This window comes from Sinocyclocheilus anshuiensis, unplaced genomic scaffold (genome assembly GCF_001515605.1).
Source record: "Sinocyclocheilus anshuiensis isolate Anshui unplaced genomic scaffold, SAMN03320099.WGS_v1.1 scaffold1421, whole genome shotgun sequence".
Lineage (NCBI taxonomy): Eukaryota > Metazoa > Chordata > Actinopteri > Cypriniformes > Cyprinidae > Sinocyclocheilus > Sinocyclocheilus anshuiensis.
The window spans coordinates 447,615-460,725 of NW_015548279.1; the positions used below are offsets into that span (position 1 = coordinate 447,615).

General features: G+C 39.1%; 2 protein-coding genes across 5 annotated transcripts in view; both read left to right on the plus strand.

Annotated features, from left to right (window-relative positions):
* Nucleotides 1-615: 615 nt before the first annotated feature.
* LOC107655818 (heterogeneous nuclear ribonucleoprotein L-like) lies at nt 616-11,153 on the plus strand. 3 transcript variants are annotated; one of them, XM_016443402.1, is made up of 13 exons: nt 616-747; nt 1,283-1,401; nt 1,495-1,732; nt 1,853-1,938; nt 2,939-3,035; nt 3,510-3,582; nt 7,883-7,915; nt 8,677-8,745; nt 8,981-9,237; nt 9,323-9,444; nt 10,519-10,720; nt 10,805-10,862; nt 11,026-11,153. In XM_016443402.1, the coding sequence occupies exons 1-13, from the start codon at nt 661-663 to the stop codon at nt 11,136-11,138; spliced, it is 1,554 nt and encodes a 517-aa protein (XP_016298888.1). In that variant the 5' UTR covers nt 616-660; the 3' UTR covers nt 11,139-11,153. The 3 variants fall into 3 exon arrangements, with proteins under 3 accessions (XP_016298888.1, XP_016298889.1, XP_016298890.1); XM_016443403.1 differs by lacking the exon at nt 7,883-7,915; XM_016443404.1 differs by lacking the exons at nt 7,883-7,915; nt 8,677-8,745.
* A 1,133-nt stretch (nt 11,154-12,286) lies between these two features.
* Nucleotides 12,287-13,111, plus strand: part of LOC107655825 (coiled-coil-helix-coiled-coil-helix domain-containing protein 2-like) — an 8,903-nt gene continuing 8,078 nt past the window's right edge. Inside the window, exon 1 of one of the 2 annotated variants that reach the window (XM_016443412.1) lies at nt 12,287-12,499. In XM_016443412.1, coding sequence (XP_016298898.1) covers nt 12,453-12,499 — 47 coding nt within the window. In that variant the 5' untranslated portion in view covers nt 12,287-12,452. The remainder of the gene's footprint in view (nt 12,500-13,111) is intronic. The other variant, XM_016443413.1, reaches the window with a different exon arrangement.

Sequence of the window (13,111 nt, forward strand, 5' to 3'; positions counted from 1 at the left end):
CATTAAAGGCAAAATAACTGAAATAATAAGAGCACAAGTATAGATCTGGAACTTCTTTAAGTCTGTCTAAATATCATTTAGTAATTGCAATGTCTTCTGGTCCATATCCTTTCCTTAGGAAGGTGTGCTAAATACTGATTAATGTAACATAAAAATACTATACATATTTATATATTTTGCTATTGCATTGAGGAGTGACACTTTCATAAACTTTTCTATACTCCTCTGATTATATAATGGTAAATATTACAATATCATAGCACAACAACAGTGATCAGCAATAATGATAAGCCTAATACTCACAATAAAAATAATAAGGTCATATTATAGATCATAACACAGTCTCGGAGGTACTGCCATAGCTGCAACTCTTGCGTCATCAGAACAGTGTGTTTAACGCACCACCGTTTCCGTTTAAAAACGTTATGCACCGTTTTGTCGGGGCTGAACGCAGGCCTGTTCTAAATGACTACTGTAGTGTCCAATCATTGACCTCCGCGTGGTGCCTCGCTGTTTTTATTGGACTACAGTGGTGATTGACAGTTCCTGTCCGCCAGTAATATCGCCGGTTCTTCTCCGGAAGGCGTCACCCCCGCCTGTCCCATTTTCTGTAGTTTTCGTCCATTTCATTTTGATGCGCGTGAATCGTAACGGGACAACATGGCAACGCAGACGACCCGCTACTACAGCGAAAGCGGCAGAGCAACAAAACGCCAGAAAACGGAAAACGAGGGGGGAATGGCGACCGTAAGACAAACCTTTGCTTACACACTATCAGTTATTTTATTACGGACTTTATATGACTTATCTTTAGCTAGCTAGCTGGCTAAAATAGCACTAACGTTAGTTAGCGAACAAGCTAACCAAACAATTGAGCTACAACACACTGCTTTTTCTGCACCAAAAGCATTACAAAAACACAAATATGAAACCATAAAATGATTATGTAGCGAATGTTTGATGTGTTAGTAAGAAATGCGTGTATTTTCCACCCCACACATAAAGCTATATTCTGAAAAGCTGCTGAATGAATGGGTAATGCCGCATGTAACCGTAAACACATGAATTGTGCGTTATTAATCACAACGAGCGGGAAAAATATAACGTACATGATAATTAATACATATACATTTATAGATACACAGTAAGGACAGTATACACCGCATGCACAAAGTGCGTGTTACACACAAATTGCAATGTTTGTATTTAGAATATTTTTCTTGTTATAAGTTATGAATACTTATTCCAGTTTACTGGACTAATGTGATTATTTATTTCATAGGAGGACTATGTTGATCCGCACAAGACCCTCCCCTCTCTTGTGGTGCATGTCCGAGGTTTAGTGGACGGAGTTTTGGAGGCCGACATCGTTGAAGCCCTGCAAGAGTTTGGAACCATCAGGTAACTTGTGCTACGTCTCCGTCGGATGTGCCATACTGTAATTCTGCCTGTAGTGAAATGCATTGAGGATCATATCTCTCCATCTCTCTGCAGTTATGTTGTACTCATGCCTAAGAAGCGTCAAGCCCTTGTTGAATATGAAGATATGAATGGGTCTTGCAATGCTGTTACTTATGCCAACGACAACCAGATCTACATCGCCGGACATCCTGCGTTTGTAAACTACTCTACCAGCCAGAAGATATCCAGGCCGGGTGACCCTGATGATTCCCGCAGTGTTAATACTGTTTTGCTACTCACAATCATGAACCCCATTTATCCTGTTACCACGGTAATACCCACATCCACTGTGTAATATTATTGATGCTTTTTATTATACAAAATGAGATTTTGATGAAATCCGAGAGCTCTCTGACCCTCCATAGACACTAAAGTTCTTGTTGTTCTGCAGGATGTTCTCTATACTATTTGCAACAACTGTGGTCCTGTTCAAAGAATCGTCATCTTTAGGAAGAATGGTGTCCAGGCCATGGTGGAATATCCTACTGTTTCAGACCAAAGCTGTTTGGTAGATTCTGCTAGCTGTAATTTGTGTTCATGAGGCATTACGCTCTTGTCAGTTAAGTCCACTTCTCATGTGGACTATGAATGTCTTACAAGCTTTGTAAGGAAGTTTCTGTCCAAACCAATTAACTTAAAGGGATAGTTCACCCAAAAATGCAAATAATATCATTCATTACTCACCCTCATGTCGTTCCAAACCCGTAAGACCTTCGTTCATCTTCGGAACACAAATGAAGATATTTTTGTTGAAATCCAAGAGCTCTCTGACCCTCCATAGACAGCAAGGGAAACTACCACGATCAAGGCACAGAAAGGTAGTAAAGACATTATTGAAATAGTCCATGTGACATCAGGGGTTCAACCTTAATTTTACGAAGTTACAAGAGTACTTTTTGTGCGAAAAGAAAACTAAAATAACAACTTTATTCAACAATTCCTCTCCTCCGCGTCACCCTAGGGCACCATTTTGGAGAGTATCACGACGCATGCGTGTGATTTTTCCCGACATGTAAACAACGAATGCGCCTGGTGCAGCTGACGTTAAACACGCCTTGTTTACACTTAAAGGAGAGCATGCGCATGTGTCGTGATACTCTCCAAAATGGTGCCCTAGGGAGAGAAAAAAGTACTCTCGTTGCTTCATAAAATTAAGGTTGAACCACTGATGTCACACGGACTATTTCAATAATGTCTTTATTACATTTCTGTACCTTGATCGTGGTAGGACCCTTGCTGTCTATGGAGGATCAGAGAGCTCTCGGGATTTCATCAAAAATATCTTAATCTGTGTTCCGAAGATGAACAAAGGTCTTACAGGTTTGGAATGACTTGAGGGTGAGTAATTAATGACAGAATTTAAATTTTTGGGTGAACTAACACTTTAAAGTATGTTGCCTTCCATGAATACTTTAAATAATAACCTCTGTAGTCAGGGAACACAAGATTACCTTTGTTTTTCTTTAATTCCTCACACATTTGATTCAGTTCAGAGTTCCCAAAGGGCCAAGGCCTCACTCAATGGGGCTGATATATACTCTGGCTGTTGCACGCTAAAGATCGAGTATGCCAAGGTGAGGTTCATCTAAATTTAATGGGTGATTAATGCTACAATAATTCACTCATTATTTTTCAGACATTTGACAATACTCTGCATTTTCTGAATGGCTTAAAAATGTGGTTTTAGAGGAACCATTTATTTTGTAAAAATTTATTGTAAAAAATGTATAGCCTAAATGCACTGTAAGTTGCTTTGGATAAAAGCGTCTGCTAAATGCATAAATTATTATTATTAAATTAAATTATTATTAGAAATAATTATTTATTTTGTAACCAGTTAGTCAAAATCTTGAAGCAAGAAGTAAAAAAACCTAAAAGCTTAATTAATCAATGCACCAATATATAATAATAAACATACTAATGCATAATAATGAAATGATATTTATTGACATTTACCCACATATTTTAAGTAAATACTCGATATCACCCAGCCCTACTCAAGCTGGTAGATACATCATTTTTATATAATTTACTTTTTTTACTCTTAGCCAACACGCCTTAATGTGTTCAAGAATGACCAGGACACATGGGACTACACCAATCCGAACCTGAGCAGCCAAGGTACCGTTTACTCTACATCTGCGCTGACATTTCTCTGCGCCCTTACTGCCACTGTGGGGAAAATAAGTGGGTGGGATTGGGACGTCTTAGAATCGCAGCAATGAATCCGCTGTTTCACCTCCCCTGTGCAGAGTGTTAGGCATACCATCGTCTACACCACGTTTTCTATGTTTTCGTGACTCTCTGAGGGGAAGGTAAAGCCGTATCCCTGTGGTCTTTAAGGCTTCCTCAGAATGTTTTCCTGCCGATATCTCACAAGCTTCCTTTTCCAGCAAAGCCTGTCACATGACAGTAGTGTGAGGGGCAAGTGGCTTACTGGGTTAGCACCATAGAGGCAGATTATCGGACACCTTTTACGATTAACATGAAACTACGTTTGCAACCCATTTTACTTTTCCAGGTGAAGTAATATTTAAGAAAAAAACTGGAGGGTGACTTGATTTAGTCTATTGGGAATTTATTAGACTCTGAAAAAAGTGTTTGAAAAATAATAGGGCTTGATGATGAAAGTCTTTTTTGAGCAGTGCTATATTGTGATATGTTGTTCTTTGGAATAACATGCATTGATTAATTGGCCGCTAATGGTGTGCCCAAATGATGCCAAAATTCCTGTTGCAAACTAATTGCAGGTCAACGAACCAATGATCTTTTGAACAAGATGATCTTTGGTGCTGGCCATTTGCCCCTCACATTCATGCGGTACATTTTAGAGACCAAAACGAAAGCACAGAACTTTCCAGAATATCAAGTGCAACAACAGAACACTTAATACATCTGGACACTGGGGGACATTTCCTAGATTTCACTGGAGACACAAGTGCCTCAGACTTCCACCACTGCACCAGTCATCAAACCACAACTGCCTCCTATACCTGTGAGAATATTTCTCCAGAAGGACAAACACTCATTTTACTTTCGTGAAACTGCAAGGCGTCCTGACAAACACCTGATAACGCAACATTTCGCACTCATCACCTCCTACAGAAATGACACTGCCAGCGAAGACATTGAAGGATTTGGGGTTGTCGGTGCAAGTAGTTATGGCTCCCACACCCATTCAACTTTCTCCCGTTGTTTCTTACGGGTCAAGAGCAAGACACACTCCACTGTGACACACCACCTTATCCTCACTGCTAACAAGGGATGATTTTGACACGCATCCTCAAGTGACACCACAACACAATGCAAACAGACCTCTTCTCTTCATTCATGTCAAACTGCTGATGTCCACAGCCTTCTCTGAACCTGTCTGTCTTTTCTGGGGTACGTCGTCTTTCTCTCTCGCCATGCCGATCGTTACAACACAAACCCAGACACCTACAAATCGACATGCCTGACTCTTCACTCGTCAACAGCTGATGACACTAAACCACTCGAGACATCGAAGACACTGCAGACAACATTTTGACAAGCAGACGCACTGACATGCAGACAGCCGACACGTCAATCTTTTTTTTGTTTTTTACTCCGTTAAGCCCTGACATTCTGCCCTGGAGGCTGGTGTTTCAGATACGCTCTCTTCCCCCAACATGTCCTCTAGTCCTTCCCTTTCACGATTCCTCCTCTCTCTTTCTGTCAATATGTGACATATTTTCCCTTTTTTTCCAGTCGTTGACTACTGTGTAACACCTTCCGTATGATGCAGGTTGGCTTTGTGTCTCTAGTGGAAGTACCAGTCAGTCTGAATTGGGCATAAATTGCTCCAGCTTTTCAACCACCATGGGAAAGACAGGCATTGAAATGAGAATACGGCGTGTGTGCTGGCATCAATGGAGCATTGAAACCCATCTGAAACAAGGAAGAGTACTTGGGAAATCAGTGGAATGGACTGGTGGGGGGAAGAAATGGAAAGTTCTTAAGTGCGATATGGAGGGCGATGCCATGAAGACGCTCAACGGTGGCTAATTTACGGCATGTTCTACTTGCCCCATCCTTCAACCCCCAACCCTTGCGTTTGTACTGTAAGTAACCCCAAGCTTCTGTTGTCTTGGAGTGATACGCTTCTAGTCTAATGTTTCATGGGGGTGTTTGACCAAATGTTTGACTAACTTGATCTTTTCCTCTCCAGTTGAGTGTTGTTGTGTTTTTTTGTCTTCCTCATTGGGCTACCAATTGATGTAGATCAGCAAGGTGCATTAAAATGTGTATTCCTGGGATGGGTTGTTCTTCTGTGAGCAACATTATTATACTTGTGATCTTCAGAGATGTTTTGCGTGATTAGTACCCCTTTTCCACCGATGGGGCGCTAGTTCCCATCCCTGGCACCATTTTGTGTGTTTACACTAATAATATGGCCCGCTATGCCACTAAAGCCCAAAATATACTTGAGTTTTATGCATTCACTAGAGTGTGCGTACAGTGTTCAGTGTGAATTTCTTCATCACCGTAATACTGTATGTGTGTATAGCTTTTCTAACCATGCATATGTTAAAGGGTTAGTTCAGCCAAAAATGAAAATTAACCCATAAATTACTCGCCCTCAAGGCATCCTAGGTGTATATGACTTTCTTCTTTCAGACGAATCCAGTCTGAGTTATATTCAAAATTGTCTTTGATCTTTCAAGCTGTTTAATGCAAGTCAGCGGGTGTTACAGTGCTTCAGTTCAAAAGAAGTTAAATAAAAAGCGCCCATCCATTAAAAAAAAAGTGTCTCACACTGCTCCGGGGGGTGAACAAAGGCCTCCTGTAGTGAATCGATGCGTTTTTGTAAGAAAAATATCCATATTCAAAATGTAATAATCACTTTAATCTAGCTTGCGCCAACAGTTGAACACGGAAGCAGTTCCGGGCAGATGACGTATGAGGTCTGCGTTGCGCATGCGCCGGAGAGTCTCGTGAAAACCAACGTTTGTTAACAGGAGCAAAGGAAGCAAAGTTTCCTTACTTTAGCAAAGGAAAACCAGTCTCCTCTTGGCTTATATCAAAATCCTCTGACAATGTTCTTTACAAATCTTCGTTTTGTACTTCTAATTAGAGACCGTTGTTTTGTTTTGATCTCTCCGCTGCACTTCCGCATTTGTCACTTCTGAGCGGTGCATGCGCAACGCTGACCTCCATACGTCATCCGCCCGGAGCTGCTTCCGTGTACAACAGTGAGCGCAAGCTAGATTAAATTGATTATTACGTTTTAAATATGGTTATTTTTCTTACAAAAATGCATCGATTCGCTACATGAGGACTTTGTTCACCCCCCGGAGCCGTTTGAGACACTTTTTTTTTATGGATGGGTGCTTTTTATTTCACTTCTTTTTGGACTGATGCACTGCAACACCCGCTGAGTGCCATTAAACAGCTTGAAAGATCAAAGACAATTTTGAATATAACTCCGACTGGATTTGTCTGAAAGAAGAAAGTCATATACACCTAGGATGCCTTGAGGGTGATTAATTTATGGGCTAATTTTCATTTTTGGGTGAACTAACCCTTTAAGTTCTCATATGCGGCAAACATTTTTGCATTAAAAAGTTGCTCCACAAGGTGGCAACACTGTTTTGTAATTAGGAAAAAAAAAAGGAAAGAAATGGATGCGATGGAACAACAATCTACAGCAAATGCAAGCAACAGTATACAGCTGCGTTGACAAGTACAAAGACATTTTATCGATCGTAAATTCTGGAGAGAAATTGCGCAGACAATGGACCGTGATGAAACTTTACTGTGCGATTGCCCATGCTGTCAAATGGAGTATACTTTGAAACGCTGTGTTTGGCTGTACGCATACGCTGAGCTTTCGCTTTAAAGCTGAAGTATTCTTTGGGCTTAGAATCATTGGTTGAGGGAAGAGATAATCTCCGTACCATGTAAAAGTTTTCAAAACGGCTAATCAGTCTGTCTAATGTAAAACAGAACTAGATCGCACAAACGAAATTATCACGTTTCTAAATTTCCCGAGCTGCCCAACTACTTCAATTTTTTTATATAATTAAATAAGCTTTTGGCAATTACATCAAAGCTAGCTTGTGATTACATAGTCACAGAATTGCTTTAAATATAAAAGTGTATTTTCAAAAGTAGTAAGTACCACTTGAAAGCAAAAGACGTAATTTGCCATATTAGTTTGCGGTGAAGTGATGTAGTCAGTAAAAATGTGAGTCCATTTTGAGACCCAGCTGAACACAATCACCAGCACCATTTTGGTGGTAAAGGGGGTATAGGAGAAGAGAGGCCTGCCATCATTTTCAGTTGCGTCTTTTGTAAATAGCAATGTTAATAAAGGCATGGTGCCCTAAGCATTTAAGATCCTAAATAGAGTAAGAAACCTGTTGTGAGATTGATGTTTGCACTGTGTGTACCTGAACAGGTGCAGATGCTGATGGCAATGGGGGCAATCAAGGTGTGTCTGCAGTAGACATTCTGTCCTCCCCCACCCACACACTCCCAAACATAATATATGACATAATTACATTGTCACAACCAACACAGCAGGTTGTTCGGGGCCGGTACACCCCCAAAAGAAAGCCTGTATGTTTATTAGCCAGCTGGCTGTGATAGACAGGTTTGTAAGTGGTAATTTCATAGGTCAGTCTCACGAAACCTGACGTAACATGACATTTCACCCTGAAATTAAAAGAATGAAACACATTTTAAATAAAGAAAATGAACCCTGTAATTATCATTAATATAAACATCCCCACCTCAATTACAAGTCTCATTACTGTAATTCAGAAAGACTATACTGCTGTAAATGTATCGTAGTATTTTTAAGCCCCATTGCAGTATTTTTATACAAAAGGACTAAAGATGTTCAGACATTATGATAATGACAGTTTAAGGAGAAAATTGGCTTGATTTGTCATGAAAATGTTACCATACAAAATTCAGTGATTTAAAAGTAGGTTTAATTTACTTTACGCAAATGTACCTGTTTTTTGGGGGTGAAATGTAACCCTAATATTATCGGCCCTTTCTTCTGGTATCTTATGTGTCCCCTTCTCTGCTGAACTGAAAGCTCATGCCAATCACATTAACATTCACAAAGTCAGTGTCCTGTCCTGTCGCCTCTCAGCGAACTCATCTTTCCCTCTCTCTCTCGTCCTCTCTTTTTGGCCCCTCCCCCTTTCCTATCTTGGCCCTCTTCCTTCTCTCGCCTCTCAGATATGAACGCCAACCCCAACAAGCGCCAGAGGCAGCCGGCTCTGCTGGGAGACCACCCTCCAGAGTATGGTAAGGCTTGCCGGGGCACACGCGTTAACACATTTGCCTCATTTGCTCGCAAACAGGGGAGTGAATGTTAAAACGACAACAAATTGGGGTGCTTTTATCACAGTGGCAGCAAGATGGTCCTGTGTTGATGTTAAAACTTAAACTGAAGTGAAGGGTGTGTAAAATGTTTGTTTACCCCTATCCTGCCCACAACGCCCACCCCAACGCGGTCTGTTTTTCGTTTGTGTATTCTCAGGAGGTTATCACGGATACCAAGATGAGAGCTACAGTGGATCCTATGAAGGCCGACGGATGGGGCCGCCCATGGGTGGTCCAAGGCGTGGTGGAACCAGTCAGCGTTACGGTGCACAGTACGGCCCCCCACCTCCGCCCCCCGGTGAATATGGCGCACATGCAGACTCACCAGTGATCATGGTGTATGGCCTGGATCCCTCAAAAATAAACGCAGACAGGGTCTTCAACATCTTCTGCCTGTATGGAAATGTGGAACGGGTATGTAGAATGGATAAAAGTAAGTTGGATACTGCCAAAATGCACACAACTTTATCTGAAATCCACTTTTCCCCTTTTAATGTAGGTGAAATTCATGAAGAGCAAGCCTGGAGCTGCTATGGTGGAGATGGGAGACTGCTATGCTGTGGATCGTGCCATCTCACATCTCAACAACAACTTCCTGTTCAATCAGAAGCTCAATGTTTGGTAATTGTTGCAATCGTTCCAATTGGAGTTTTTTGAAATTTTGTAATAATAGCAGCCTGATTGTCCGTGATTCATTACATAGTGTTTAATAGAAGAAAATAAGATTCGGATATTTTGAATATATTTGTGACAGCTTTGCTATATATTGTTTAATCATTAACTCTATTGACGAGTTATCTAGTCTTTTACAAGAAAACGCTTCCCCGCCAAAGACAAGTTTTTACGGCTTTTCGTGTTTTCACTGTTATGCACTCGGGGGTGCTATTACACATCTTCTGAACGAGGACAAAACCTTCCGAACAAAAACACGTGAACAGGACGGAGAAACGAGCGATCTCTTATGTAAACAGATGCATATGAAAAATAATGCGATCATCAGCAATAGACAGCATATAAATGAAAACTGCATAATGTTACGGAGTAAAATGTTGATTCAGGAAGTGGTATATGTCTGTGCAAGCTTTGGAGGTATTGATGGAAGCGATTTACTGGATTTATGCTTTGATAATCGTACTGAATATTACCCAGATGTAGTTTTTGAAAAAATTAATTTTGCTCAAAATTATGCATTTTTTATGAAACCTACCTATATTCAAGTGTTGATTAAAAAAAGAATGCTTTAAGCTAGAATTAAACAGATTTTTTTGTTTGTTTAAAAGTAGAGGCTCTGATCTTTATTTTGGTGTATTGCATTTTCAAATATTCATACAGCAAAAAATACTGGAGGCCATCAAATTTTAGTGAAAATCATCAATCGCTGGCGGTGGCTAGCAACTTTTTTCAAAAATGCTGGCAGGGAAAGAGTTAAAGGCATTAAAAATGCTTCCATTGTGTTAAAATACTTAGTTTTGTCTAATTATTTTTGTTGAGATTTTTTTTAACACTACAGTAAAAGAATTTGAATGAAATCAAAGTGTTAAAATAGTTTTGTCTTAATTATTTACGTAAAAAAATGAGAATAAGAATTCGAAGGGAATCAAAGTAAAATGCGAATTTAATTAATTAATTTTTTTTTTAAATATGACTTCATATGTGTACATACGGTTTGATCAGTTGTTTTCTTCGTTGTGTCAGTGTGTCTAAGCAGCAGGCCATCATGCCCGGTCAGTCCTATGAGCTGGAAGACGGGACCAGCAGCTTCAAAGACTTTCACGGGAGCAGAAATAACCGTTTCTCCTCTCCAGAGCAGGCAGCAAAGAACCGCATTCAGCATCCCAGCAACGTCCTACACTTCTTCAACGCAGCACCCGAGGCTTCACCAGACTCCTTTACCAGGGTCAGTTCACATTACAGGAAGTCAGGGCCTTTCTTGTCACAATGTTATTCGATGTGTACATTTACAACCTTCATCTGTTTTCAGGTCTGTGAAGAACTTGGGGTAAAGAGCCCTTCCAATGTCAAACTTTTTGCAGCTAAAGGTATGTGAAAACGTACTGCCTTTAACTGATGTGTGGTAAATAACGGCATAGAAAGCCAAACTCAGCATGAAATAATTTAAAGTGTGCCCTATTAACTGGTAATGTCATCCATGCTCCTTCATTATTGTAATGTGTCCAGTGCCTCTTTTTCTTTAATGAATAGGTTCCACATCAGAGAGGAGTTCGTCAGGGCTTCTGGACTGGGAGTCTGTTAATGACGCCATGGAAGCTCTTGCTATGATGAACCATTACCAGATGAAAAACCCCAGTAAGTGACTTCATCTGTTTTAGATTTTGTTGGCATTAATTGGTTGTGTCAGTGTTTCCAACAAAATTAAAGTGAATTTAATAAATAAAAAGGTATGTGTGTATGTATTTGGCTGCTAGGGGTGGGCAATATGACCAATATTTTGCTGACCAAATTTCATGGTATGAGAAATTGATATCACTGTAACTATATATATATATATATATATATATATATTGATATAGTTATTTTAATTTTGTCATTAAAAATAAGAACAAAAGAATAACTGCACTATAAAATTGGAAAAAAAATTCTGTACGGTGCTGTTTTATATATTTGTGTGAATATCATTTGTAAAATAATCGCAAAATAATACTAAAAGTTAAAAAGCTTCAGTCACAGTTAAGTAAAGGAAGAAACAGAATAAATGATATTAGTACTAAAGAATTATGTATTATATGCAGTGTACATAATACAGATTTTTTAACATTTTAAAATCCCTCTTGTGCTTCTTAAAATGTAATTCTGAGCAAATAAATTACAAGCAAAACACTATGAACGCTAATACATTTTGCATTTCATTGTTGAAAATAACTTATACAAACTATAAAATTAGTATTAAAAATATAATAGTAATAGTAAGTTTTACTTAAAGGTGCAGTGTTTAAATTTTAGCGGCATCTAGCGGTCAGATTGCGAATTGCAACCAATGCTCACCCCTCCTTTTAGAGAACCTACGGTGGCCGACACAGGACTCGTCGGTAAAGAGCAGAAAGCAATGAGATTTCTTTACAAAGGTAAATTAAGGAATTATATTTACTTCATTATTTAATAAATCGATGTTATTGCGAATATTAATGTACTTGTTCATCATTGTGTCAGTGTTTATTCGCAAGGACAACATTATGACGAAACGCGCTTTTGTAGAGCTTTGTCCGTTTAGGGCTACTGTAGAAACATGGTGGCGACTTCCATGTAAGGGGACCCGCGGTGTATGTAGATAGAAATTGCTCAATCTAAGGTAATAAAAACATAACGGTTCATTAAGTAAGGTCTTTATACACCTCTTAAAACATAGTTATGTATATTATATTGCATTTCTGTCAATAGATCGATGTAAATATTACACATTGCACCTTTAAGTGAAGATAAACGGCATATTCCGGAAGTACAGCATGCGCATGAGCGGATGTCAAACGTTATGATGTAATACGCTAGAAAGTTCCCCGGATTATAAATACAGTGCGAAGGTCAGTAGCGCGTTGACAGTATAGTAATATTAAAACAACAGCATTTTTTGCGAGTCTCGGATCTTTTTCTGGAGTTAGTCATAAAAAAGCAACATGCCAAGAGGAAGCCGAAGCAGAAGTTCGAGGATGAGTCCTCCAAGGTGGGTTAAGAGCGATTATCATGAGCTATGTGGCAGTGCTAGTCATGCGTCCGTTACGTTAACGTACTTAACCAACAGTTTAAATCAGGAACAAACTTCTTTACCATCACTGACAGCTACAGCTTCAGAAGACAAAGTCTCTTAATGTCTCTTTAAACATATTAGTTATTAGTGATGGTGATTGTTGAGGGCATACATAGCCTACATTTATATGAACATGAGTGTGTATAAGCGGCTTTGGATAATGGTTTTTACAATATCAAATCTAATACAGTCTATAACATTGTTAATTATTCTCTGCTCTGAAATGTTTCTTTAAGCAGTATTTGGTGTAAAACGGACGCATACTTGCAAGTGAAAGCTTGGGTTTTTTATAGAAATGCACTGTTATGAAAATGCAGTGATTTTATAATTCTAGAATTCTTTAAAAGTGTATTAAATTATTTTTGTTTTAATTTTTTATTCGTAAAACTTCCAGGCAATTATTCAGGTTTTCAAATATTAATATTGAACATTAGATGAGAAGAAAATTAACAGGCATCAGTAAATATTTATTAATTGTTGAGTAATAAATGTACAATATCTACTGACAAATATCTAAAAAAAAAAAAA